Here is a 23,000-nt window from a genome sequence, read left to right as displayed (position 1 = left end):
GGGATGGGGGGGGTGAGAGGACCAGGGAAGAGATTGGAATATGGTGCTCGAAGGTGGTGTCCAGGGAGGGATGGTGAGACTGGAATGGAAGAGGAACCCTTCACCTGACTGGGACCTCACTGACCCATTCACCATCCATCCACTAAGTCTTGTATTCACTCAGCAAACATTTAGTGAGCTCCATGCTGGACACTGGAGATGTGTAGATAAAAGACCAAGTCCTCAATAATCTCAGTGTAAGGGGAGAAGCACACATGTAAGTTGACAAATTCAGAACACTGTTTTCCAGTATATCACATGTATCACACAAGATATTGTTTAGCCAAAAGGGGGGCACAAAATACTATGTACAGAAGTAAAAAAACTGGAAGGATATATCCCAAAATGTAATTGTGATTATGCCTAGGTGTTGGGAATTTAGGTGAAGCAACTTTCTTTCCTTCCTCCCTTCCTTCCCTCCTTCCCTTTTTTCCCTTCCTTCCTCTTTCTCCCTCTTCTTTCTCCTTCTTGCCTTCAATTGATGTCTTCCTTTCTTTCCTGTTTTAGCTTCTCTGTTTCTTTTCTCTTTAAATAGTGAACATCTACTTTTTGTAAATAAAAAAAAAGAAAGAAAGAAAACCACAATTCAGTCCCGTGTGACATGTGCTATCTGATAATAAAGTAAGAACACCACCCAGACCCCAGCCTGGTGCATCCAGGCAGCTGTAAGCAGTTAGCTATGACTCGGTAGGTGGTATGCCTGAGGCCCAGGGAGATGAGGAGGCTGTCGTAAGTTTCTGACTTTGTTCCCCTCCACCTTCCCCTGCCAGGTGGAAATGCTGGAGAGGAAGTATGGGGGCTCCTTCCTGAGCCGCAGGGCCGCCAGGACCATCCAGACGGCCTTCCGCCAGTACCGCATGAACAAGAACTTTGAGCGGCTCCGCAGCTCAGCTTCAGAGAGTCGCATGTCCCGCCGCATCATCCTTTCCAACATGCGGATGCAGTTCTCCTTTGAAGAATATGAGAAGGCACAGAACCCCGCGTACTTCGAGGGCAAGCCTGCCTCGCTGGACGAGGGTGCCATGGCTGGGGCCCGGAGCCACCGGCTTGAACGGGGGCTCCCATATGGCGGCTCCTGCGGAGGGGGCATCGATGGTGGGGGAAGCTCCGTCACCACATCTGGAGAGTTTTCTAACGACATCACGGAGCTTGAGGACTCCTTCTCCAAACAGGTAAGCATCCCTGAAAAGGGCCTTTTCTCTCCATCTCCACGCTCTGGCTACTACTACAACCTTTTCCCTGTACTTCAAGGAAGTTGCCCAACAAGTTGTTGTTTTGATAACAACAAATAGCTAGCATCTGAGTAGGGACTGTGAGGGTAATGAGAAAGGATTGGCAAGAGAAAAATTATATTGTTCAAACATGCAAGTTCTCACTCTGGAACATGAGCCACTATCAGATTAAGGCCTAACTAACAGCTCCTACTTTATATCAGGTCCTCTATATGCCTCATAATGGCCTTCGAGACTGGGGGTGCTATCCTGGTTTTACAGAGGAGGAAACTGAGGCTCCACAACCCTGAGAGGTGAAGTGACTTTTCCAAATTGGATCAGGACTCAGCTCTGTCTGGTTCCAAAGCTTTCCCTTATACCATACGATCATGGACCAGGCTCTGTGCTGGGCACTGTGGGGGAGACAGATGAATTGGCCAGGATTCTTTTTCTCAAGGATCTTCCCAAGCGAGCAGGAAATAGCAGGCACATGTGCACAGGACTGTTTCCTAAAAGAGTGCACTCAGAGCCCTGAGAAGAGATCCCATATAGTGCTGTGGGAACCCAGAGGAGGGAGAGGAAATTTTCTTCTGGGAGGATGAGAGCAGGCTTTTTTGAGAAAACAGCACTGGAACTGGGCCTCAGCAGGCAGTGAAGAGTTAGCAAGTTAGAGATAGTCAGAAGGGTGTTGCTTGCATAAGCATTGCATCAGGAAAAGCAGGGAAGGGTGGGGATGTAAGCGGCAGTGATAGTGGTGGGAGATCATTCTAGGCTTGGAGTGTGTCAGCACAGCTGATCAGGTGCAAATCCCAGTTCTGCCATTTCCCAGCTATGTGACCATGGGCAAACTGTTTAACTCCACTGAAACATGATCAATAACATGAAGATAAAACCATTTTTTAGAGCTGTTTGGAAGGTTGAGTTCAACTCGGTAATATATCTGAAAGCACCTAGTATATGGCATTTGCTAAGTACATGTTAGTTTCCTTCCTAAAACCAAAAAGATATTTGGTAAAAATTGTTGAATCAATGAATGAAAGTGTATAAGAGAAGAAATCATTCTGCTCTAACCTCTGTGATCTGGCCCTGCCCTAAGCTTGGTCATGCTTCCCTGGAGTTAGTGATGGGGTTGGGAGAGGAGGCAGGTAGAAGACAGGAAAGAAGTGTTAAAGGGAAGATCTAAATCACTCATTTATGCATTCATATGACACATTTCATTGACCATCTCTTCTGTGTCAATCAGTGTGTCAAGCTGAGCTAAAAAGAGAGAAACCCAGCCTGGACCCATCCCTCAAGTACTGGCCTCATAGTCTGGTGGGGAGACTGAGGAACCAGGCCTGGGCCCACCTCTCAGTGCTATTCAAGTCTAATGGGGGAAGTATCTATTGCTACATATCAAATGATCCCAAAATTTAGTAGCTTAAAACTGAATGTAAAGACTGAGCTTAAACAACAAACAGTTATTATCCCATATAGTTTCTGAGGGCCAGGAATCTTGGGGTGGCTTGACTGGTGGCTCTCGCATAGCGTCTCTCATGAGGCTGTGATCAAGTTATAGGGTGGGACTGTAGTCTCTAAAGGCTTATCCAGGGCTGATGGGTCTGCTTCCAAGCTCACTCATTTGGCTGTTGGCAGGAGGATTCAGGGCCTTACCACATGGGCCTCTCTATAGGACTGCTCACGGTGTGGCTTCCCCCAGAGTGAAGGATCTGAGAGAGGGAGCACAAGCGAGTGAGAGTACTCAGGATAGAAGCTGCAGTCTTTCCTAACCTAATCTCAGAAGTGACATTCCATCACATTTGCCAGATGCTGCCGGTCCCACAGACCAACCCTGGGACACTATGGTACATGAGGGTGTGAATAGCAGGAGGCGGGGATCATTAGGGACCAGTTGGGAAGCTAGATACCAGAATGAGGCCAGCTTTGGTCCAGATTCTCAAGGCTAAATATCATGGATTTCCTAAGAGAGAACCAGACAGAGGGCTCCAGGAGCCCAGAGGCAGCTGGGATTTTGGTTTACCCTAAGGGAAGGCAGAGGCAGGAATGTGGCTTGGGATTAGTGAGGAGGCGGCATTTGGCTTGGGTCTATATGGACATGAAGAAGGTATTGGGATGTCTGAGAATGGAACTTGTGGGCATAAGTTCCAGCTCCTGTGAGCTCACAATGGCTCCCTGGGAGTTATGTCCTGCAGAGAATCTTGGGAGGTAGGGGAGGGGAAGTACTTTTCTGGCTGCCGCACCAGGAAGATCCCCCCACTTTTTCCTTCCCTCCCTCCCTCATTCCCACCCTTTCACCATCCCACTGTCCTTCATCTTTCTCTCCTTTTTCTCCTTTCCCCTCCTCCCCCTTCCCCTCCACCTCAGGTAAAGTCTCTGGCTGAATCCATTGACGAGGCCTTGAACTGCCACCCATCGGGGCCCATGTCTGAGGAACCAGGGTCAGCCCAGCTGGAGAAGCGAGAGTCAAAGGAACAGCAAGAAGACAGCTCGGCCACATCCTTCAGTGACCTTCCCCTCTACTTGGATGACCCAGTTCCCCCACCATCCCCTGAACGACTGCCTAGCACAGAGCCTCCTGCCCAGGGCAGACCTGAGTTCTGGGCACCAGCCCCTCTCCCTCCAGTTCCTCCACCAGTGCCAGCAGGGTCCCGGGAAGATGGTAGCCGTGAGGAAGGCACTCGCAGGGGTCCTGGGTGCTTGGAATGTCGGGATTTCCGGCTGCGGGCTGCCCACCTGCCCCTGCTTACCATTGAACCTCCCAGTGACAGCTCCGTGGACCTGAGTGACCGCTCAGATCGCGGCTCTGTCCACCGTCAGCTCGTGTATGAGGCTGATGGCTGCAGCCCCCATGGGACCCTGAAGCACAAGGGGCCACCAGGCAGGGCCCCAATCCCACACCGCCACTACCCAGCCCCGGAGGGCCCAGCCCCAGCCCCGCCAGGGCCCCTACCACCAGCCCCCAACAGTGGCACTGGGCCCAGTGGTGTGGCTGGGGGTCGGAGGTTGGGGAAGTGCGAGGCAGCAGGCGAGAACTCTGATGGTGGAGATAATGAGAGCCTTGAGAGCTCCAGCAATTCCAACGAGACCATCAACTGCAGCTCTGGCTCCTCTTCGCGGGACAGCCTGAGGGAGCCTCCAGCCACCGGCCTGTGCAAGCAGACCTACCAGCGGGAGACCAGGCACAGCTGGGACTCGCCAGCCTTCAACAACGATGTGGTGCAGAGGCGGCACTACCGAATTGGCCTCAACTTGTTCAATAAGTACGTGTTCCCATTCCCACCTTGTCGCCCCTACCGACCCTGCTGCAGGCACTTGGACTCCTGGAGGCGGTGATCCTGCTGCCGCCATCCTTCCACTTTGTGGATGGTGTTTCTCTCTAGCTGTTCAGGGAATACAATGGGCAATAGGGTGACAAGAATGGAAAGTTGCCCCCACACCCATGAGAGGCAGTTGTGGCCCTGGTTCTGCTTCTGACTGTGTCGTCTTGGGTGAGATGCTTTCCTCTCTGGCCCTAGTTCTCTCTCTATAGAATGGCTTCTGAACCTTGGGTCTCCCACCTTCCATTTTTGGTTAGGCTAGCCGATGTTGTATATGAAGAACCCTGCTCTCAGAAACAGGAGACTTGGGCCAGACTCACTGGGTAGCCCTGAGCAAGGTGTGTCCCTTCCTTGGGCTTCAGTGTTTCTACCAACTAACTAGCAGTCTATGGATGTTTGAGGTGTTGGGGGCAGGGTGCTGTGCTGGACTAGTCAGTGACCAGGACTGAGTTCTTTCTAGGTACCTAGTCTTGTGCCAGGTGCTTAGCAGTGGAATACGAGTGTGACATTTGATTAGAAAACAAATGCCTTACATCTTTATAGCCTGTTAGACATGGCCATCTGTATTTAGTTCTCATGATAACTCAGCAAAGTGGGTAGTTGTGTCCCTATTTTATAGAGAAGGAACTGAGGCTTGGAGAACTAAAGGGAGTTGTTCCAATTCATGCATGGTAAGTAATGGATCTGAGACTCCATCTGTGGCACCAAAGTCTCCCAAATTCTAGCCTCATGAGGCCCTAAGGCTCTGGGATTCTGAATATGGGATAGCTCAGACCCAGATATGGAAAGTAGGGAGCAACTGATCTATAGAAACACTCAGAGGCTTGGTGGTGCCTCCTGAGTGGGATGTGGAAAAAGTAATCTTTTTACTACTTTCCTACTCCGAGGGTCTGTGACTCGAAGAGAAGGACTTAACCTGGAGCTCAGGCCTTCTCCCAGGACTCCTCAGTGCCTACGGAGAATATCAAAGCTCCTGGCACAGAACAGGCTCTCATCAGATCTTAATTTTCTTTCAACTGGAATGTGGCTCCAGTGAAGGAGGAAGTTGAGTTGAAGATACCTTGGAATTTCTGAAGCTCTGTGAAATGGGAAAGTGGCTTCTTTCCCTTGGGCCTCAGTTTTCTTAAGTGTACCATGAAGTGAGTGGACCACAGAAGGGAGTGGACCTTCTTGGCTCCCTGAGGCCATGGTTGGGCCCAAAATTAGTTCAAGATATAGGGCAGGGGGCAGAGTTCCAGGAGGACTGTCATCTCATCTTTCTCCCCTCTTTCTGCAGGAAGCCAGAGAAGGGTATCCAGTATCTGATTGAGCGGGGCTTCCTGTCAGACACGCCGGTGGGAGTGGCTCACTTCATCCTGGAACGGAAAGGCCTGAGCCGGCAGATGATAGGGGAATTCCTAGGGAACCGGCAGAAGCAGTTCAACAGAGACGTGTTGGAGTGAGGACCCCAGGCTGGGACAGACTAGGCCAGGGGTTCCTGGAAAAGGAGGGCAGGAGGGGGATAAACTTTGCAAAACAGGATGAATAGACCTTCCTGCTCCCATACCTCTCCGCCCTAAAGAGATCTGATCTCTCTTGGTGTTAGTCCTAACATCTTCTGGGTGGCCCCAGGCAAGACCTGCTTTGAGCCTCAGTTTTCCCATCCCTGATATCAGTGGGTTGATGGAACAGACCCTTAGCAACCATGTGTCTTGCCTGGATTTTCTGAGATGGGTTCCATTTCAAACATTCTATCCTCATTTGGGCTTCCCTGGTGGCTCAGCTGGTAAAGAATCTGCCTGCAGTGTGGGAGACCTGGGTTCGATCCTTGGGTTGGGAAGATCCCCTGGAGAAGGGGACAGCTACCCACTCCAATATTCTGGCCCGGAGAATTCCATGTATGTATACTCCATGGGGTCGCAAAGAGTCAGACACGACTGAGCGACTTCCACTTTCATCCTCAGAAGTACTTGCTTGGGCCACAGGTTCAGATTTTGGAAGTCTATCAGTGGGGGATTTGGTTCATTGGAGCAGGTCAGGGTGGGTCAGAGGTTCTTTGCAGAGGAATTGAGAGTGCCACACCCCCTTCTCTGCTCCTCAGCTGTGTGGTGGATGAAATGGACTTCTCCTCCATGGATTTGGATGACGCGCTCCGGAAGTTCCAATCCCACATCCGGGTTCAGGGTGAGGCCCAGAAAGTGGAACGACTCATCGAAGCCTTCAGGTGTGCCCACTTCCCAGTACTAAAGCTGCCTTTCTCTGCTTTGGGGGGCAGTGTAGGATGGGTCTATGAGTCATCTCTCTGAGCCTCATACTTTCTGAACTAGAAATTGGAAATTATAAATCCTATATTGCAAGGCAGTTGGATGATCAGAGGTAATGTGCCTAAAGTATCCAGCTTAGCATCTGGGACATGGGCATCTAATAAGTGACAACAGCATCAGCAACAACTCATGTTCCCTAAGCCGATACCATACTCATCAGGTATTGATTGGGTTACTGAGCTGGACACTTTACATGATTATTTCAGTGAATATTCCCAACAACCTGGTGAGGTAGGTGCTTCTCTTATTATTCTCATTTTGCAGATGAGAAATCAGAAGTTTAGAGAGGCTGAGTAACTTGCCCAGAGTCATATGGTGAATAAGCAGTGGAACCAGAATTTCAGCTCGTGTGTCTGAGTCCATGACCCATGCTCTTAACTATTATCTTCCTCCATGAATGCTGCAGGGATCAGGCATAAGACCTGGTTATAAGCCCTGACTCCACCACTTTGGGGTATTTAGAAGAGAAATAGAAATACTGGGAACTTGTTTTCTGACATGGGAGGATTTGCTTTGTAGTCAGAAAGATCTGGATTTTCACCCTGGTTTCACGGTTTATCAACTCTTTTATCCTAAACACTGAAGGCCACTTTGGGCTTCAGTCACTTCATCTGTAAAATGGGGCTGCAAAACTATAATGGGATTATAGGAGATGACATACATAAATCCCCTGGCAAAGCTCCATGAAAGGTTGTGATTTTTACATGCTAATCTTGAGGAAAGTCTGAAGAAAGAGGAGAGACCCAAAGGGTTTGGGAATATGTCTTGGAGGAGAGAATTGGTGGTGCCAGATGGGAGGATGGTGGGTAGGTGGAGATTACTGGTGCCTGACCCTGGTCTTGACCCCTCCTGCCCTGCAGCCAGCGGTACTGTGTGTGTAACCCAGCCCTCGTGCGCCAGTTCCGGAATCCAGACACCATTTTCATCCTTGCTTTTGCCATCATCCTCCTCAATACTGACATGTACAGTCCCAGCGTCAAGGCTGAACGCAAGATGAAACTAGATGACTTCATCAAGAACCTGAGAGGTGACCCCAGAGCTTCCCATCAGCTTTTCTTGTCTTTCACCTGGGAAAGGAAAGTGGGCCAGGTGGCGGGGGTGGGAAGAAGAGGGAGATCACATCTGCTCCCTGAAAATTTAACCTCACTTTCTGCCAAGGCTAGATGTTCCCATAGCATTTACTTATTAAATCACTCAAATGGTCATTTGTCTGAACATTCATTCTCACACTGAATATTGACTAAACAGGAGATCCTGAACGGGAGGTAAAATCCATGACTTTTATGGAACTTACACTAATTCACTCATCACTCCGTTTCCCTCCCTTGTTTGCCCATAAAGACTTATTTATTTTAGGTGCCCTTTCCTCCACTCAGCATTCATTTATTCATTCATCAATCAGCCAGCCAGGCAGTTGACACTGAGTGCCTCATGTGTGCCAGTCCCTATGATAGGTGCTAAGGACCATGGAGGGGCATCTGCCACAGTCCCTGCCCCAAGAGGGCTCCTAGTTTGTGCGCGAGAGACTGACTTGTAGTACCAGATACCCAGCACAAGACAGGAAACGAACTGTGATGTCAGACAGGCCAAAAGTATATTTAGAGCTCAGGGAAGAGGAGGCTTACCTAGCAGTAAGAATAACAAAGGCACAGAGGTAGGAAAAAAAAGTTGTTTGGAGAACAATCGAGAGGAGGCAGACAATCTAGTTAGGAAGGTCAGTTAGAACCAGTTTCCAGGGGCCTTGACGTGCCAGATGAAAGGTGTCCCCTTGACTTTTTTCTTGGTTTATTGTATTGATGTCAAGCCCTGCCTCTCACCAAAGAGCAGCCTACTAGAAATGGCACAGATGTTAGGATTATTTAAACAGAAACGAAAGAGGGAAGTATAATTGAGGAAAAACAAACAGACAAGACAGATTTGCTGACTGTCAGGGGTTTGCATCATTGGGCTTTTAAGCTGTCTGACTCCTGAGGTAAAAAGGCGGCGTGATGAAGGCTGTTCTTTTAGTACCTGGTGTCCAAGGAGGAGGCTTGGCATTTCCTAAGGAGAAAACATTTTCTTTAGCAGAAGGTTTTTGTTAGAGGAGTGAGTGGGTTTTGCTCAGCAGACAATCAGAAGGATGGTAGACTTCAAAGGAAGGAGTAAGACAGACCAGAGGCCATCTGGAGCTCTCTCCCAGGAGCCTGCCATTAGTCATTCATTCGTTCGTTCACTCATTTCATCCATTCTCCCTCTCCCCTCCTTGTCTGTGTGTATGTATATATGTGTGTATATGTACATGTGTATACATATACACACATGTACATATTTTATATGTGTACATATATATTGTATATGTACAATGTATATATTATGTATGTACATATATTGTATGTGTACAATGTATATATTTATATATGTACATATATTGTACAATACACATATATTGTATATGTGTATATCTTTACCCTCAAATTATTAAATAAATAAGCAAATGAAATGAATTCCTGTTCATTCCAAAAATTTTAGAAATATAGACGTTATTAAAAATTTTAACCATCCAAAATTCTGTCCCCTAGAGTCAACCATGGTTGATATTTTGGTGTATTCTAGTCTTTTTTTCCTATGCACATGTAACTATGGGCTCCCCCAGTGGCTCAGTGGGAAAGAATCTGCCTGTAATGCAGGAGATGCGGGTTTGATCACTGAGTTGGGAAGATCATCTGGAGAAGGAACTGGCAACACACTCCAGTATTCTTGCCTGGAGAACCCCACGGACAGAGGAACCTGGTGGGCTACAGTCCATGGGGTTGTGAAAGAATGAGACACAACTTAGAGAATAAACAGTAATAGCAACAACAATTCATGAAAATGGAATATCTCTCCATTTATTTGACTTAGTGACTAAACAACAGCAACAAGTATAACTATACAGTTAAGATCAGGTTGTACAAGCAATTTATTATCTTGCTTTTTTTTTTCACTTGCTATAGGAATTTTCTTATGATTTTTTAAAATAAATATCAAATTTTTAACAGCTATAAATTATTTTATGAAATGGATATATTCAGTTTTACTTCAGTATTCCTTGGCTGTTAGAACTTAGATTGTTTGAAAATTTTATCATAAGCTGTACTTATACATATATCTTTGCACATATTTCTGAGTAATTCCTTACAGTGGGTTCCTAGAAGAGGAATCACTGAATAGTTAGGCTTGCCAAATTACCTTCCAAAACAGTCATGTTAGTACATATGCCTGCTTCCCTGAACTCTTCCTAACACTGGATATTATCATTTAACATTATTTTTGTTAATTAGAAAGGCCCAAAAAAAGTGTCATTGTTTTAATCACACTGTTCTCTGAGTTGTTAGACAAAATTCCTGTCCTGGGGAAGAAAGCAACTGACTCTCCTGGCCTGATCCTGGCCAAGGGGCCAAGGGCGGCTGTTCCCTCCAGTCCTGGCCATCGTTATGGCCCACACCTGGGTGTGGAGGGTTGTGGAGAATCCCTGCCACCCATTCCCCACATGTATACTATATATTCCTATGTATTCCCTCCACCAGGGGTTGACAATGGTGAAGACATCCCCCGAGACCTCCTAGTGGGCATTTACCAGCGCATCCAGGGACGCGAACTGCGGACCAACGATGACCACGTGTCCCAAGTGCAGGCTGTGGAGCGCATGATTGTAGGCAAGAAACCGGTAAGCGCCTTGGGAGGCTGAAGAAGGAACAAGGTTGGGGAGGTGAGTCCATGCCCCTCTGAGCCCCAGGCTCCCCTCAACTGCCGAATGGAGTGGGTGGTGATGCATTCCTCAGGAGTGGTGGGGCAGCTTGAGTGGGATGCTCTGTGGGAATGGATCTGGCGCATGGCAAGGCACATCGTGGATGCTGTGTAAATATTAACATGCTTCTCACCTCTGGTTTGGCTGGTCCACCCAAGTGAGCAGTCAAGATAATAGTTAGCTGATGACCGAAGCCACAAACACACTCTAGTCGTTTAGTCAACAAACACTTACAGATGCCTTTCCACTGAGCCTAGCATTTCAGTTGGCACTGGGGACACAGGTACGAATAAATTATGGTCTCTGTCCTTGGAAGCACAGACCAGGGTGGGGAGGTGTCAGACAAAAACTCAATACCTCCACCTTATAGTTAGGTTAATTTAGGGGCAGCACATGGGAGGGAGAGGTCATTTTCAGCCCAGTGAGATTAGGAATGGCTTTTTAGAAAAGGGAACACTGGAACTGGGGTTTGGAGGAATGGTAGAATGTGGCCATAGGGAGCTGAGCAAGGAAAGCATTCCAGACAGAGGGAGCTGCAGGGACAAAGATAAGCCTAGGCTTAGTTGCTTAGATTCCTTGTATCAGAGTGACAGTGATATATACCAGAAGTGAACTTACTCTTGCAGTTAATGTTAAGATGCCTGAAGCTGGTGGGCTGGCCTTGCGCACACCTATTTCTTCATGCCTATCTAGGTCCTATCTCTTCCTCACCGTCGACTGGTTTGCTGCTGCCAGCTCTATGAGGTGCCAGATCCAAACCGCCCACAGAGGCTAGGGTTGCACCAGCGGGAGGTCTTCCTCTTCAACGATCTCCTTGTGGTATGCACATTGAGGGGAGGAGAAGGAGGGAAGTGGTGAGCTTGGACTCTGGGTGGGGTGTAAACCATTAACATTGGTGGGTGGAGGCATGGTGGGTAAGTAGCTCTGCCATGTGATCTGGGTGCCTCTGCCCCTCCTTTACTTCACCATTTGGAGGATCCATTTGGAGGTAGTGACAGCCACAGGCGGACAGAAAAGGTGAGGACCAGGGCAGATAACAGGCTTACAATCTGGGAAGTGGTAGAAAAAGTCCATGCCCACCTTAATAGCCCAGGAGGTTGGTGGTTGGGATGCTTGAAGTAATTCTTAAAACCGAGCTCGTCACCAGTGTAGACATATGTCTTTTAGAACTGGGACTCTTAGGACTCTGCAGATGGGAAGGGAAGTTCAGGGTCCTGCCCAACCTCTTATCCCAGGCAAGAGCCAGATTCCCGCATGGTCCTCTGCTTGCATGAGTGCAGCACAGAAGGCTGCCTTCCTCCAAGGGAGCCAGTTTTCTGTTCGGACAGCTCTGACTGCTAGAATCTGTCTCCCAATGAGTTTCCTCCAATAATCTTGACTCAACCCTTGGGATCCCAGAGAGCTGCTCTTAGACAGCTGCTCAGGGATTTGAGGACAGTGACCTGTCCTCCCTTGATGTTCTGTCCTTTAGAGCAGGTCTCTCAGCCTCGGGACTATTGACATCTGGGGCGGATGTGGGATACTCTGTTGTGAGAGCTGTCCTGTGCATTGTAGCATGTTTAGTGGCACCCCTGGTTTCTACCTCCTCGATAGCAGTAGCACTCAAACTAAAAATGTCCTCTAGGGGGCAAAGTCACCTCTAGTTGAGAATTGCTACTTTAGATGAAGCTCCTCCAGTGCCCTCTCTGAGCTTTTATTTCCTCTTCTGTGAAGTGGAGCTAATCCCCAGCTCAGGGTTGTCATGGGGGTGAAATAACACGTCAGATGTGGACTAGCCTAACCCAGAGGAGGGGTTCACCCACATGGGTATTGAGTAAATGTTTCACCATCCATCGTGCACTGTGGGTGCCCAGCCCCATACTAGACACTGGGTTCCCAGAGATGAGGGAGACTCAGTCCTTGTTCTCTCACAATCCAAAGGGCTAAAAAGATGCTTTGCATAAGCGTGTACCGTAACCATCCTGAAATCAAATAATGTGCTTTTAAATGCCACTTGCAGATGGTCTGAGATGTTTCCAACTCATGTTAGCTGAGTCTAGAACACCCGAGTACTTGATAAAGACCTTGGGTTGTTGAGAAGAAGACTCATTAACTCTACACATTGGTTTATTGAAGATTTCCAATGTGCGCTGGGTCTGGCCCAGGTGGGCAAGATAGACAAGAATCAGACTCCTCTTGGTGTTTCCAGTCCAGCAATCACACACTCATAGCACTTTCCTCAAGCCTAATGGTGAAAGGCACTGAACCAGCACTCTAGAAGCTCAGAAAATAGTGGGAGGGGGACTCTATGTGCGGTATTAAAAGAGGCTTCCTGGGGGGAGCAGCATTCAGTTAGTTCCTATAAAAATCGTGAATGCCTGTTGCGCATCATCATTATATCAGGAACTTGCATTTCTCTCCCGTCTCTCCTGTTCTGCTCCACCAAGCTTCAGTTCTCCCCAACTTGTGGGTATGTGTGTTTGTGTGTATATGTCTGTTAGTGGTGGTATGGGGGGTATGGGGTAGGCAGTAACAAGCAATAGATGCCATGGGAAATTCCCCACCCCAAACCCTGCCTCTTGTCTTTTTCCTACCCCTGCCAAAGGTCACCAAAATTTTCCAGAAGAAGAAGATCTTGGTGACATACAGTTTCCGTCAGTCCTTTCCCCTCGTGGAAATGCACATGCAGCTCTTCCAGAATTCATGTGAGTCCCTTCTTGGATCCCAACATCCCAAGAGTCTTTGCCATGGCCCTCATGCTCATCCTTCCTCCACACCAGCCTCCAGTTTTGGGACTCCTTTACAACAGGGCTGAGGTCTCCAAAGCACCTCCTTGGTCCCAGGATGGAAGGCAGGTCAGGGTGGAGTATGACTTGGGTCTGTGCCCTGGGAGCTCATAATCTTGCGGAGAACTGCAGCATGTATGTTTTCTGATGGGCTTAAGTGATGGTGATCATGCCATGCATTGAAGGACTAAGCCAGAGGAGCTTTGATGGGTGGCTTCTGGGCAGCAGAAGCAATGTGAGTAGAGCCAGAGGGGTGAAGGAAGGGGTTCTAGAGAACAGCCGGAGTTCAGCCTGCCCTTCCGTCCTGAGGCATAGGGAGTACCATGAGTACCAGGAGTCTGGGGGCTTTGGAGCAAAGGGGGCCCGCTGACGATGCTCATGCAGAGAAGAGGCGGGGTCAGAGATGGACATGAGAAAAGTTATTTCACATATGAGCCACCTTGCCTCAGACAGAGGTGCCTGACCTTCCCCTTCCCCACAGATTACCAGTTTGGGATCAAGTTGCTGTCTGCAGTACCTGGTGGGGAGCGCAAAGTCCTCATCATCTTCAATGCCCCCAGCCTCCAGGATCGGCTGCGCTTCACATCTGACCTCCGAGAATCCATCGCTGAGGTGCAGGAGATGGAGAAATACCGTGTGGAGTGTGAGTAACCCAGCCACATCTCCTTCCCCGACTCCTAATACAGTGCCTTGCAGACACTAAGAATCCTGTCCTCTGAGAAACTCAGAGTTGGGGGTTAGCTTGTCCAAACTTCCTACCCTCATTCCAGGAACCCTTCAGCCTCTGATTGAATACCTTCAGTGACAAGAGGCTCATTACCTCTCAACCTCGTTATTATTTCAAGCCCTAATTATGAGCCAGCACTTCCTTCTGTTGAAAGGGAGCAGGGAGAAGAAGCAGGGTATTGGAGGTAGGACTCTAGTTTCAGATGCCAGGTATGCTACTTATTATCTGGGTAAACTGGGGAGAGGTACCTGACTCTCTGAGCCTCAGTTTCTTCATACATGAAATTGGGGTGGTGAAATCTTCACAGAGTTGTGAAGATTCAATGAAATAAGGTGGAGGATGTGTCCTACATGTTCACAGGACATGAGTGTTGAACGTCGTTAGTGTCCAACTGATGTTACTCCCCTTCCCAGCCTCTCCTTTCCTCTCCCCACATTCTTGTTCCTGAACTGAGTCCTGATGACCCATCCTCTTGGCCTTCAGGGGCCACATCAAGTCATTCTGATCATATATAATAGAAAATAGTGATTGTATCTCATTCCTCCCAATGTCCTCTAAGTTCTTTTCTCCAGGTTAAGTAATATGGTGTTAACGAGAAAGGCAGGCAGATAGACAGACAGAGAGACAGAGAGAGATGTGGTGGACAGCTCCTCAGTGAGGCCTTCACAGTTCTGGGGTCTTCTGTGCTCTTCAGCAAGGCAAGGTCATTCATTCAGCTCACCAGATCCTTGAGACCCTAGGGACATTCAGAGAGAGGGTGAGCATGCCAGGAGGAGGGATGGGTGATCGACAGAAGCCTCCGTGACCTCCACAGGGAGGCGGGAGTGTAAGGCCGGAGAACATGGACTCTGGACTCAGGCAGACCTGCTTCCAGAATGTCAGCAACCCCACTTCCAGACTTGCCCTGGGCAAGCTCTGTGACTTCTCGGGTTCTCGGTTTCTTCCTCTGGAAACTGGCTGCTAATACGTACCTCTGAACTGGTATAAGGATTGAGAGAGATTGAGTAAGCATAGCACCCAGCACATGGCTGGCACATAATAGAGAATTTGATTTCCGTTAGTTTCCTACTCCTGTCCTTCCAGGAGCCCTCTGCTCTGGAGCAAAGGTATCTGAGAATGGAGCGGGCTCTGGAATGAGCGCCCTTTGCCATAGGCTCGAAGGGCCTTCCTGCCCCTCCTGGGAACAAAGCAGCCACTGTAAAGCTCTGTTTTGAAAGGAAGGGGTGGTTTGGGAGACCAGACAGGGGAGGGAGAAGCAAGCGGAGAGGAGCCAGAGGAGCAGGCGCTGAGAGGGACAAGGGAAGACTGAACCAGAGGAGATGGTGTGAGATGGGCTGGGCGCTGCAGCACTTAGGAGATGTAGCTGAGGTACAGCTGTCCACGGGGCGAAGCAGGAGGCCTGAGGACAGAGCAGGTGAGGAAGGGGAAGACCCACAGAGGGCTGGGGTCAGTCAGGTGGCCTCTCACTCCTGTCCCTGACCTTTGCTCCCTGTCTCCCCCACCGCCACCCAGCGGAGCTAGAAAAGCAGAAAGGTATGATGCGGCCTAACACCTCACAGCCCGGAGGGGCCAAGGACTCGGTGAACGGCACACTGGCCCGAAGCAGCCTAGAGGACACTTATGGGGCAGGCGATGGGCTCAAACGGGGTGCACTCAGCAGTTCCCTGCGAGACCTCTCAGATGCAGGCAAGTCTCCCGGGGCCCCTCCCCTGGCTGGGGAGCCGTGGGACTGGGTGTCCTCTTCGCTTCCTGTCACTGACTGCCAGCCTTCCTTGCACTCACCACACGTGCACGCATCTTGCCTTCATCCAGAATCCTAGGTGCCATGCCACAGGGGACCTGGGAGCTGGGTCAGCACAGGCGGAGCCCAGGGTTTGGGCCAGGGAGTGCAAATGGGGCCACAGTCTCAGCCCCTCTCTTTCACTGCTCCACCTCTCCTCTCTTTCCTCTTCTGTCTCTCAGGCACCACCTTTCCTCCTCCTCCTCCATCTTTTCCTCCTCTCGCTCCTCCTTCTCTACCTCTCCTCCTCCCGACCTCCCCCTCTCCAACGGGGGAAAGGGAATAGGGGTGTCTGTCCCTGGGAGGGGCCCAGACCTGGTGCCCAGCTCTGGAGCCCAGCCGGGTGGGGAGGAGGGGTTGCTGCTCTGACGCTGGGCTCCTTGCTTGTGGGCGCAGGGAAGCGGGGGCGGCGTAACAGCGTGGGATCGCTGGACAGCACCATCGAAGTAAGTGCCAGCTCCTGCCCCACTCTCTGCATGAGCCCTGCCCTGCCACCCTGGCGCCCCAGAGGAGGAGGGGACCTGTTGCTTCCCCCTCTTCCCTGCCGGGAACCCTGCGGCTGCCTCTCCCAGCCAACCACTCTCTCAATCTGTCCTCAACTCTGTCTGTCCTCACTCTGCCTGTCTCTCAGTCTGTCTTCCACTCTCCCGAGCCCCTTCTCAACCCCACGGCCGACTCCAAGTAGTGATGCTCTTGGAGTTGGGCCGAGAGAAGCTCTTACTTCCAAGTCCTGCTCTTTGAGCCTGACCAAGTCACTCTGTCTCTCTGGGCCTAACATGCTCCCTGCCTGCAAAATGGGGATGAGGAGGAGGTACTGCTAAATCTTCCTCTCCCAGCTGAAGCTCAGATGAGATAGTGGATGTGACAGCAGAGCTCTGCAAGCTGGGGGCGCTCCATGTACAAGTACAGGACTGTGACTTGGTTTCCATTATGCTGTGGAGGGGGGTTCTGTCTCTCCAGCCCCCAGGGACCAGGGGGTTGGGGCTTAGGGTTGGGGGTTTAGGACAACTAGACCGGCCTGACTTCCACCCCTCCCCCCTTCCAGGGGTCTGTTATTAGCAGTCCACGCCCTCACCAGAGGATGCCACCTCCACCCCCACCCCCGCCGCCAGAGGAGTACAAGAGCCAGAGGCCCGTCTCCAACTCCTCATCCTTCCTGGGCTCCCTATTTGGAAGCAAGCGTGGCAAGGGGCCCTTCCAGATGCCACCGCCACCAACAGGCCAGGCCTCTGCCTCCTCTTCATCTGCTTCTTCCACCCACCACCACCACCACCACCACCACCACGGCCACAGCCACGGTGGCCTGGGGGTGCTGCCTGATGGGCAGTCCAAGCTCCAGGCCCTGCATGCCCAGTATTGCCAAGGACCAGGCCCGGCCCCGCCGCCCTACCTGCCACCCCAGCAACCCCCTCTCCCCCCACCGCCTCAGCAGCCCCCGCCCCTGCCGCAGCTGGGCTCCATTCCACCACCTCCCGCTTCAGCTCCTCCTGTGGGGCCGCATCGCCACTTCCATGCCCATGGCCCAGTCCCAGGTCCCCAGCACTATACCTTGGGCCGGCCAGGCAGAGCTCCCAGACGGGGAGCCGGAGGACACCCTCAGTTTGCTCCACATGGCCGCCACCCCCTGCACCAGCCCACCTCCCCCTTGCCCCTGTACAGTCCTGCCCCCCAGCACCCTCCAGCCCACAAACAGGGCCCCAAGCACTTCATCTTCAGCCACCACCCACAGATGATGCCAGCAGCGGGGGCCGCTGGGGGCCCTGGATCTCGGCCACCAGGGGGCTCCTACTCCCACCCCCACCACCCCCAGTCACCATTGTCACCGCACTCACCCATCCCACCCCACCCCTCCTACCCACCCCTGCCCCCACCCTCACCCCACACCCCACACTCGCCCCTGCCACCCACCTCCCCCCATGGCCCACTGCACGCCTCTGGGCCCCCCGGCACGGCCAACCCACCCACTGCAAACCCCAAGGCCAAGCCAAGCCGGATCAGCACCGTGGTCTGATGAATGGAGTGTGTGAGCTGGGGACTGGGAAGGTCTGGGGAATCTGCAGGAGAGAGACCTCTCTGCTTCCTCAGTTTTTCCAAAATATACATGCACATAGAAATGTCCTCCTCCCCACTTCTTCCCTGCCTTGGAACCCCTCCTCTAACCCCCAACAGTCTCCTTGGGGTTTCCTTCCAGAGTTGAGACTCCTTGCCACTTGCAGCCTGTATGCAGGGCTCTTGAGCTCTGGGGAGTGGTGAGGACCTTTCAGAGATCCTCGTCCTCTTTTTCCCTCTCTTCACCCTCCCTCTCTCCCTTTCCCCAGAGGTCTAGTTGGGTGGCCTCAGACCTCTGGGCCAGTGTGAGCTCCCCATCAGCTCTGGCTGGTAGGGAAGGGCAGGTGTTGGGAACAATGGGGGTGAAGGCTTCCCCAGGGCACCTCTGGCCAAGTGGGGCTAGGAGGGGGCTCTGCAGTGTTGTGGCCAAACCCCAGCTGGCTCGGCCCTCTCTCTGACCTCAGGGCCTGGCCATACACTTCCAGGTGTCTCCACCTGCTGGAGGATGTGGGGTGTCAGTGCACTCGGTGAGTGGGCCCCCACATATGCTGGTCCCCAGGTGGGGCAGTGCTTCCTCTTTGTAGCCGATCTCTGCTCTCTGTCTAGTGGGCCCCAGCCCAGACCTCTTCAGCTTCAGGACCTTGCCTTTCCTTGCAACGTTCTTATCCTGATCAAAGTCCAGACAGGTTTGGGGCGGGGGGGCTGAGGTCTGGGATGAGAAGGGCGCAGCCCTCCCTCACCCATATTGCATGCCCCCCATTCCCTCACACCTACCCCACCTACAGCTGAAGACAGTGCACTTTACAGATACTGCCCACAAACAGCCCACTGGGGCAGGGCACCCAGCGTCAGCCCTGGGGAGAGGGGCTCCCAGAGGGCCACCATGAGCCCGAGATGTCCTTCCTGAGGCAGACATTGAAGCCATCAGAGTGGGGGCTGGGAGCCAGGATGCCTGAGTCCTTCTGTCCGTCAAACTCTCTGCTGCCTCTCCAGCCCCTTTACAGCCCTGTTTATTTATTATAAATATATTTTTTACAAGCCCCAGCTCCTCTTCTTGCCCCGCATATCCAGCTCCTTTCTCAGCTCCTGCCTCCCTCTCCCCTCTCCATCATGGGCTGCAGTACAAACAGACAGACAGACCCTGGCTGTATGAAAGGCCAGGGACCCCGGGGTTTGGGGGTGGGGGAGGGCAGCAGCGGGAGGGGCTGTATGGAGAGGACCTGGGGTTTAGGCATTGTCTTTTCTCCTCCTTGTATATAAGAATGTATATTTGATGCCTCATAAAAGACCTTGTGCTCATCTCCTGCCTCTGCCTCCTACTTGTGCCCCCTCCCCCATGGTGGAGCCCCTGGGAGAGAGGCCTTAGCCCAGGGAGGTGAGGTGCTGATGATAAAAGCTCAGACAACTGGATGGGTGAGAGGGTTTGGTTGGATGGGAGGTGGGGGGGTGAGTGAGGTTTTGATGTTTGTTTCATTAACAGTTTGGATAACAGAGTGGCAAGGGTCTGGGCTTTGGAGTTGATCCAGTTCAAATCCTGGGGCTTTCCCTTCCTAGTGCACTTGGGAAAGGCAGCCTCTCCGAGTCTCGGTTTCCTCAGTTGAAAACTTGGGGTGATAAGCCATTGCCACATGGGGTTATGATGACAGCATGAGGTAATGAGTGTCCAGCAGCCGGCATAGAGTAGGTGCTCAGCAAGATAGTTCTCTTCCCCTCCTTTCACAGGTTGGATACTTCCTCTATGCCCGTGGCATCTATTCTCACCCTTCCTGGGACTGGCCTGGCTTTGCCCTGGAGCCCTCCCCGCTTCTCCACAGCGGGCCGCATTTTTGTCCTTGGGGGTGTGGGTGGAGGGTTACCTGGGCCAGGAAGCCAAGGCTAGATACATTCATTATAAGAACTCCTGTATGTACTTGGGAGGTTAGATGACAAATAGCAGGGGTCCCTTTAGTTTACTGAGGAGGGGTCAGGCCCAGAGAAGGGGAGGGTCTTTCCCAAGTCCAGCTGGAAGATCCTGATTTCTAGTCCAGGCTCTTTTCCAGTCCCTAAAGCTGCATCCCTATGAAATGGACATGTTTCCAGCACCACTGATCATGTCCTGGGGCTCAGTAGAGCCTAGGAGGAATGGGAGATGCTGGCTCTTGGTTAGGGTCAGCAGGGTCCCTGGAAGCAGCAGTCAGTAAATATTTGGGGGACTTTCTTAGAGTGTGAAATGGCCACTAAGAAGGAGCAGTTTGGATGACCCCACATTTTTTTTTTTTTTTTGAGGCCTTATTTCCTCCACCTTATGGATGGCCCCATTCTTAAGCAGCTGGGATCAATATCTTTGTTTTCTTCTTCACATGCACATTTAAACAAAAGCAGCAGCTGGAGCCATCTAAGCATTTGGTCCAGAATCAAATCCAATCAGACTTTTTTTGTTTCTTCTCTGGTGGACCAGGTTGGACTACCTTTGATTGTTCCCACTTCTCCCACCTTCAGCCTGATGCTTGTTTTTGTCTTCCCAAAGCTCAGCTTTTAGCAGTCAGTCAGACTTGACTGCGGAGGTGATGGCACCCCACTCCAGTACTCTTGCCTGGAAAATCCCATGGACAGAGGAGCCTGGTAGGCTGCAGTCCATGGGGTCTCGAAGAGTTGGACACGACTGAGCGACTTCACTTTCACTTTTCACTTTCATGCATTGGAGCAGGAAATGGCAACCCACTCCAGTGTTCTTACCTGGAGAATCCCAGGGACGGGGGAGTCTGGTCGGCTGCCGTCTATGGGGTCGCACAGAGTCGGACACGACTGAAGCGACTTAGCAGCAGCAGCAGCAGCAGACTTGACTGTTGCCTTTGATGAAGTAGGGATAATAGTCTTGCAGGGCAATTGTTAATAGATGGGAGTGAAACACCTGCCCCTTGCCAGACACACAGTCAGCTGTTCTCCTCTGCCTACGGAAAAAAGTGCAAACCCCTTGCCTTGACTTTGGAACGATCTCTGTAATCCACTCATTTCTTGTCTACACTTTGGTCATCCACTCACCATTTCCTGAAAAGACCTGTATGTAATTTCCAAACTCAGTATTTTACCTGTGCCTTCTCCCTGAAAGATGTACTCCCCCCACATCCCTGATGAAGGTTTTCTCACTCTTAAGAGATGGTCTTAAAGAACCCATGCCTCACAAAGTGTGCCCTTGATCACATTCTCTGGGATCCCTCGAATCAGTATCTATCTTCCCCACTAGACCATAACTGGCACAGGTGTGACGCTGATCTGAATTACCTCTGTCCAGAGCATTGCCCAGCACAGTGCTTGGCATAGCACAGATGACACTAAACTTTCTGTTGATTTGAATGAATAGTTCTTTCTAAGCTAAATCTTAAAGTATCTTTGCATTGGTTGATTTATTGATTGATGCGACCTGCAAGCTTTCAGGGCCCTCTGGAGCCTCCTCGTGCTTCTCTCAGCTCTCTCCTATCTTCTCCTCCTCCTCCCTTCCTCCCTGCAGTCCCAGCACTGGGCTGTCCCTGCCCCACCCTCGCTCTCTCCCTGGAAGCTCACCATCCAGACATTGGCTCCTCACCTCCCCATTTCCCTGAGAACCTGAACACAAGGAGTTAATTGGCCACCCTCAAACGTTTTACTGTCAATCTTTTTGGAGATGTGGATGAGGAGGGATGACACATAACAAAAGACAAAGGTCCTAGAATCTCATGGAGTTCTTGTCTTTACCCTAGACCAGTGGTAGCCTAGAAGTCTTTCTGTGATGATAGAAATGTCTTATACCTGTGCTATTCACTATGGTAACCCCTAGACACATGTGGCTGCTGAGCACTTGAAATGTGGTTAGTTGCAACTGAAGAACTGAATTTTTAAAAATGCTAACAGCCACATGTGGATACTGGCTACCATATTGGACAGTGCAGGACAAGACTTTCAGAAGTAGACAGCCTGGGGGGATAATGCCAAGACAACATAAGTGCAGGCCCAGAAGGAAGCACAGAATGTGTGGGGGTGCAAAGAAAGGGAAAACTCAACTTGGGGCAGGGGAGAGGGGTCAGGTGAGCATTTCTGGAACTGCTCCTTTAGCTGAGTCTTGAAGGGTGAGTAGGAATAAGCCCGGGAAAGAAAGGCATTTGCCAGAGGGATCAGCATAAGCCTGGAGTTGTGTGAGTATGTTAATATTAGTGTAATAGTGAGAAAGGAATGGGAGAGGATAGCCCAGGTGGTGGGCATGGCACATCCTAAAGGAGAGGTGGGCAGTCCTCATATCCTCATTCCTCTGTTGCCAACAGGTTTTCTCACCCAGGCCTTGGAAGCTAAAGAAAGACCAGGTGACATGTTGGGCTACATAGCATCTCTGTTATAAAGCTATTATTTTTCCCTTTGTAATGAATGATTATGTTGAGGGGAGATGCATTAACATTATGTATTTGTCTTGTTACTCCTCAAACTTTCACCCACCGGTTTTAGCATTCACTGATGATTCCTGAGGTGGCCAAATGATGTCCAATGCCATCATTCTTTGCACTTGTATTAGTTGGCTCTCCAGTGTAAGGGAGAGCTTTCCCTTTTCCTACATTTATGTATCTACAGTCTCATGGACTCATGGTTGTCTATCATTTCAGTGAGTTATAACACATTAATATCATTCTTTATCTCGATGTTCAAAGTGTCCTATATTTAGCCAGCAGGAAGATGACTCCTGTGTCCTTTTGGCAGCTCTCCATCTTTCCTGAGCACTTCCTTATTTTCTGGTACCACAAGATGCTCCAGATTCATCTTATATTTTCCCTGACCCAGTCTTGGAATCAACCGCTTTTTCCAAGGAGCTCTGGTTCTTTTTGGTTGAGAATGGCATTTAGAAACCAAGATTTGGGCACTAGGTGCTTTGTTTTCAGGATTTGCTTTTTTATTTGGGAAAACTTTGAGCATCTATTGGTGATTTTCTAACTCCATCATTCTTTGAAGGAAAAGTTTTTCCTTTTCCCTCATTTTATTTATTTATATCAGTGGAATCATGGATTTTTATTTTACTCAAATTATAAACCACTACTATCATAA

General features: G+C 50.5%; 1 protein-coding gene across 8 annotated transcripts in view; it reads left to right on the top strand.

Annotated features, from left to right (window-relative positions):
- The window catches only part of IQSEC2 (IQ motif and Sec7 domain ArfGEF 2), an 81,710-nt gene extending 58,710 nt beyond the window's left edge, over window positions 1-23,000 (top strand). For 6 of the 8 annotated variants that reach the window (XM_024988849.2, XM_010822013.3, XM_059883783.1 and 3 more), the window contains 12 exons: window positions 810-1,211; window positions 3,615-4,510; window positions 5,844-6,005; window positions 6,648-6,770; window positions 7,731-7,897; window positions 10,416-10,555; window positions 11,330-11,455; window positions 13,221-13,320; window positions 13,883-14,044; window positions 15,641-15,814; window positions 16,305-16,354; window positions 16,954-23,000. In XM_024988849.2, the coding sequence (XP_024844617.1) occupies window positions 810-1,211; window positions 3,615-4,510; window positions 5,844-6,005; window positions 6,648-6,770; window positions 7,731-7,897; window positions 10,416-10,555; window positions 11,330-11,455; window positions 13,221-13,320; window positions 13,883-14,044; window positions 15,641-15,814; window positions 16,305-16,354; window positions 16,954-17,919 (3,468 nt within the window). In that variant the 3' untranslated portion in view covers window positions 17,920-23,000. The remainder of the gene's footprint in view (window positions 1-809; window positions 1,212-3,614; window positions 4,511-5,843; window positions 6,006-6,647; window positions 6,771-7,730; window positions 7,898-10,415; window positions 10,556-11,329; window positions 11,456-13,220; window positions 13,321-13,882; window positions 14,045-15,640; window positions 15,815-16,304; window positions 16,355-16,953) is intronic. The other 2 variants (XM_024988850.2, XM_024988851.2) reach the window with 1 other exon arrangement.

This window comes from Bos taurus, chromosome X (genome assembly GCF_002263795.3).
Source record: "Bos taurus isolate L1 Dominette 01449 registration number 42190680 breed Hereford chromosome X, ARS-UCD2.0, whole genome shotgun sequence".
Classification (NCBI taxonomy): domain Eukaryota; kingdom Metazoa; phylum Chordata; class Mammalia; order Artiodactyla; family Bovidae; genus Bos; species Bos taurus.
Note: the sequence above shows the minus strand (reverse complement) of the source record. Positions and strands in the feature narration are given on the sequence as shown.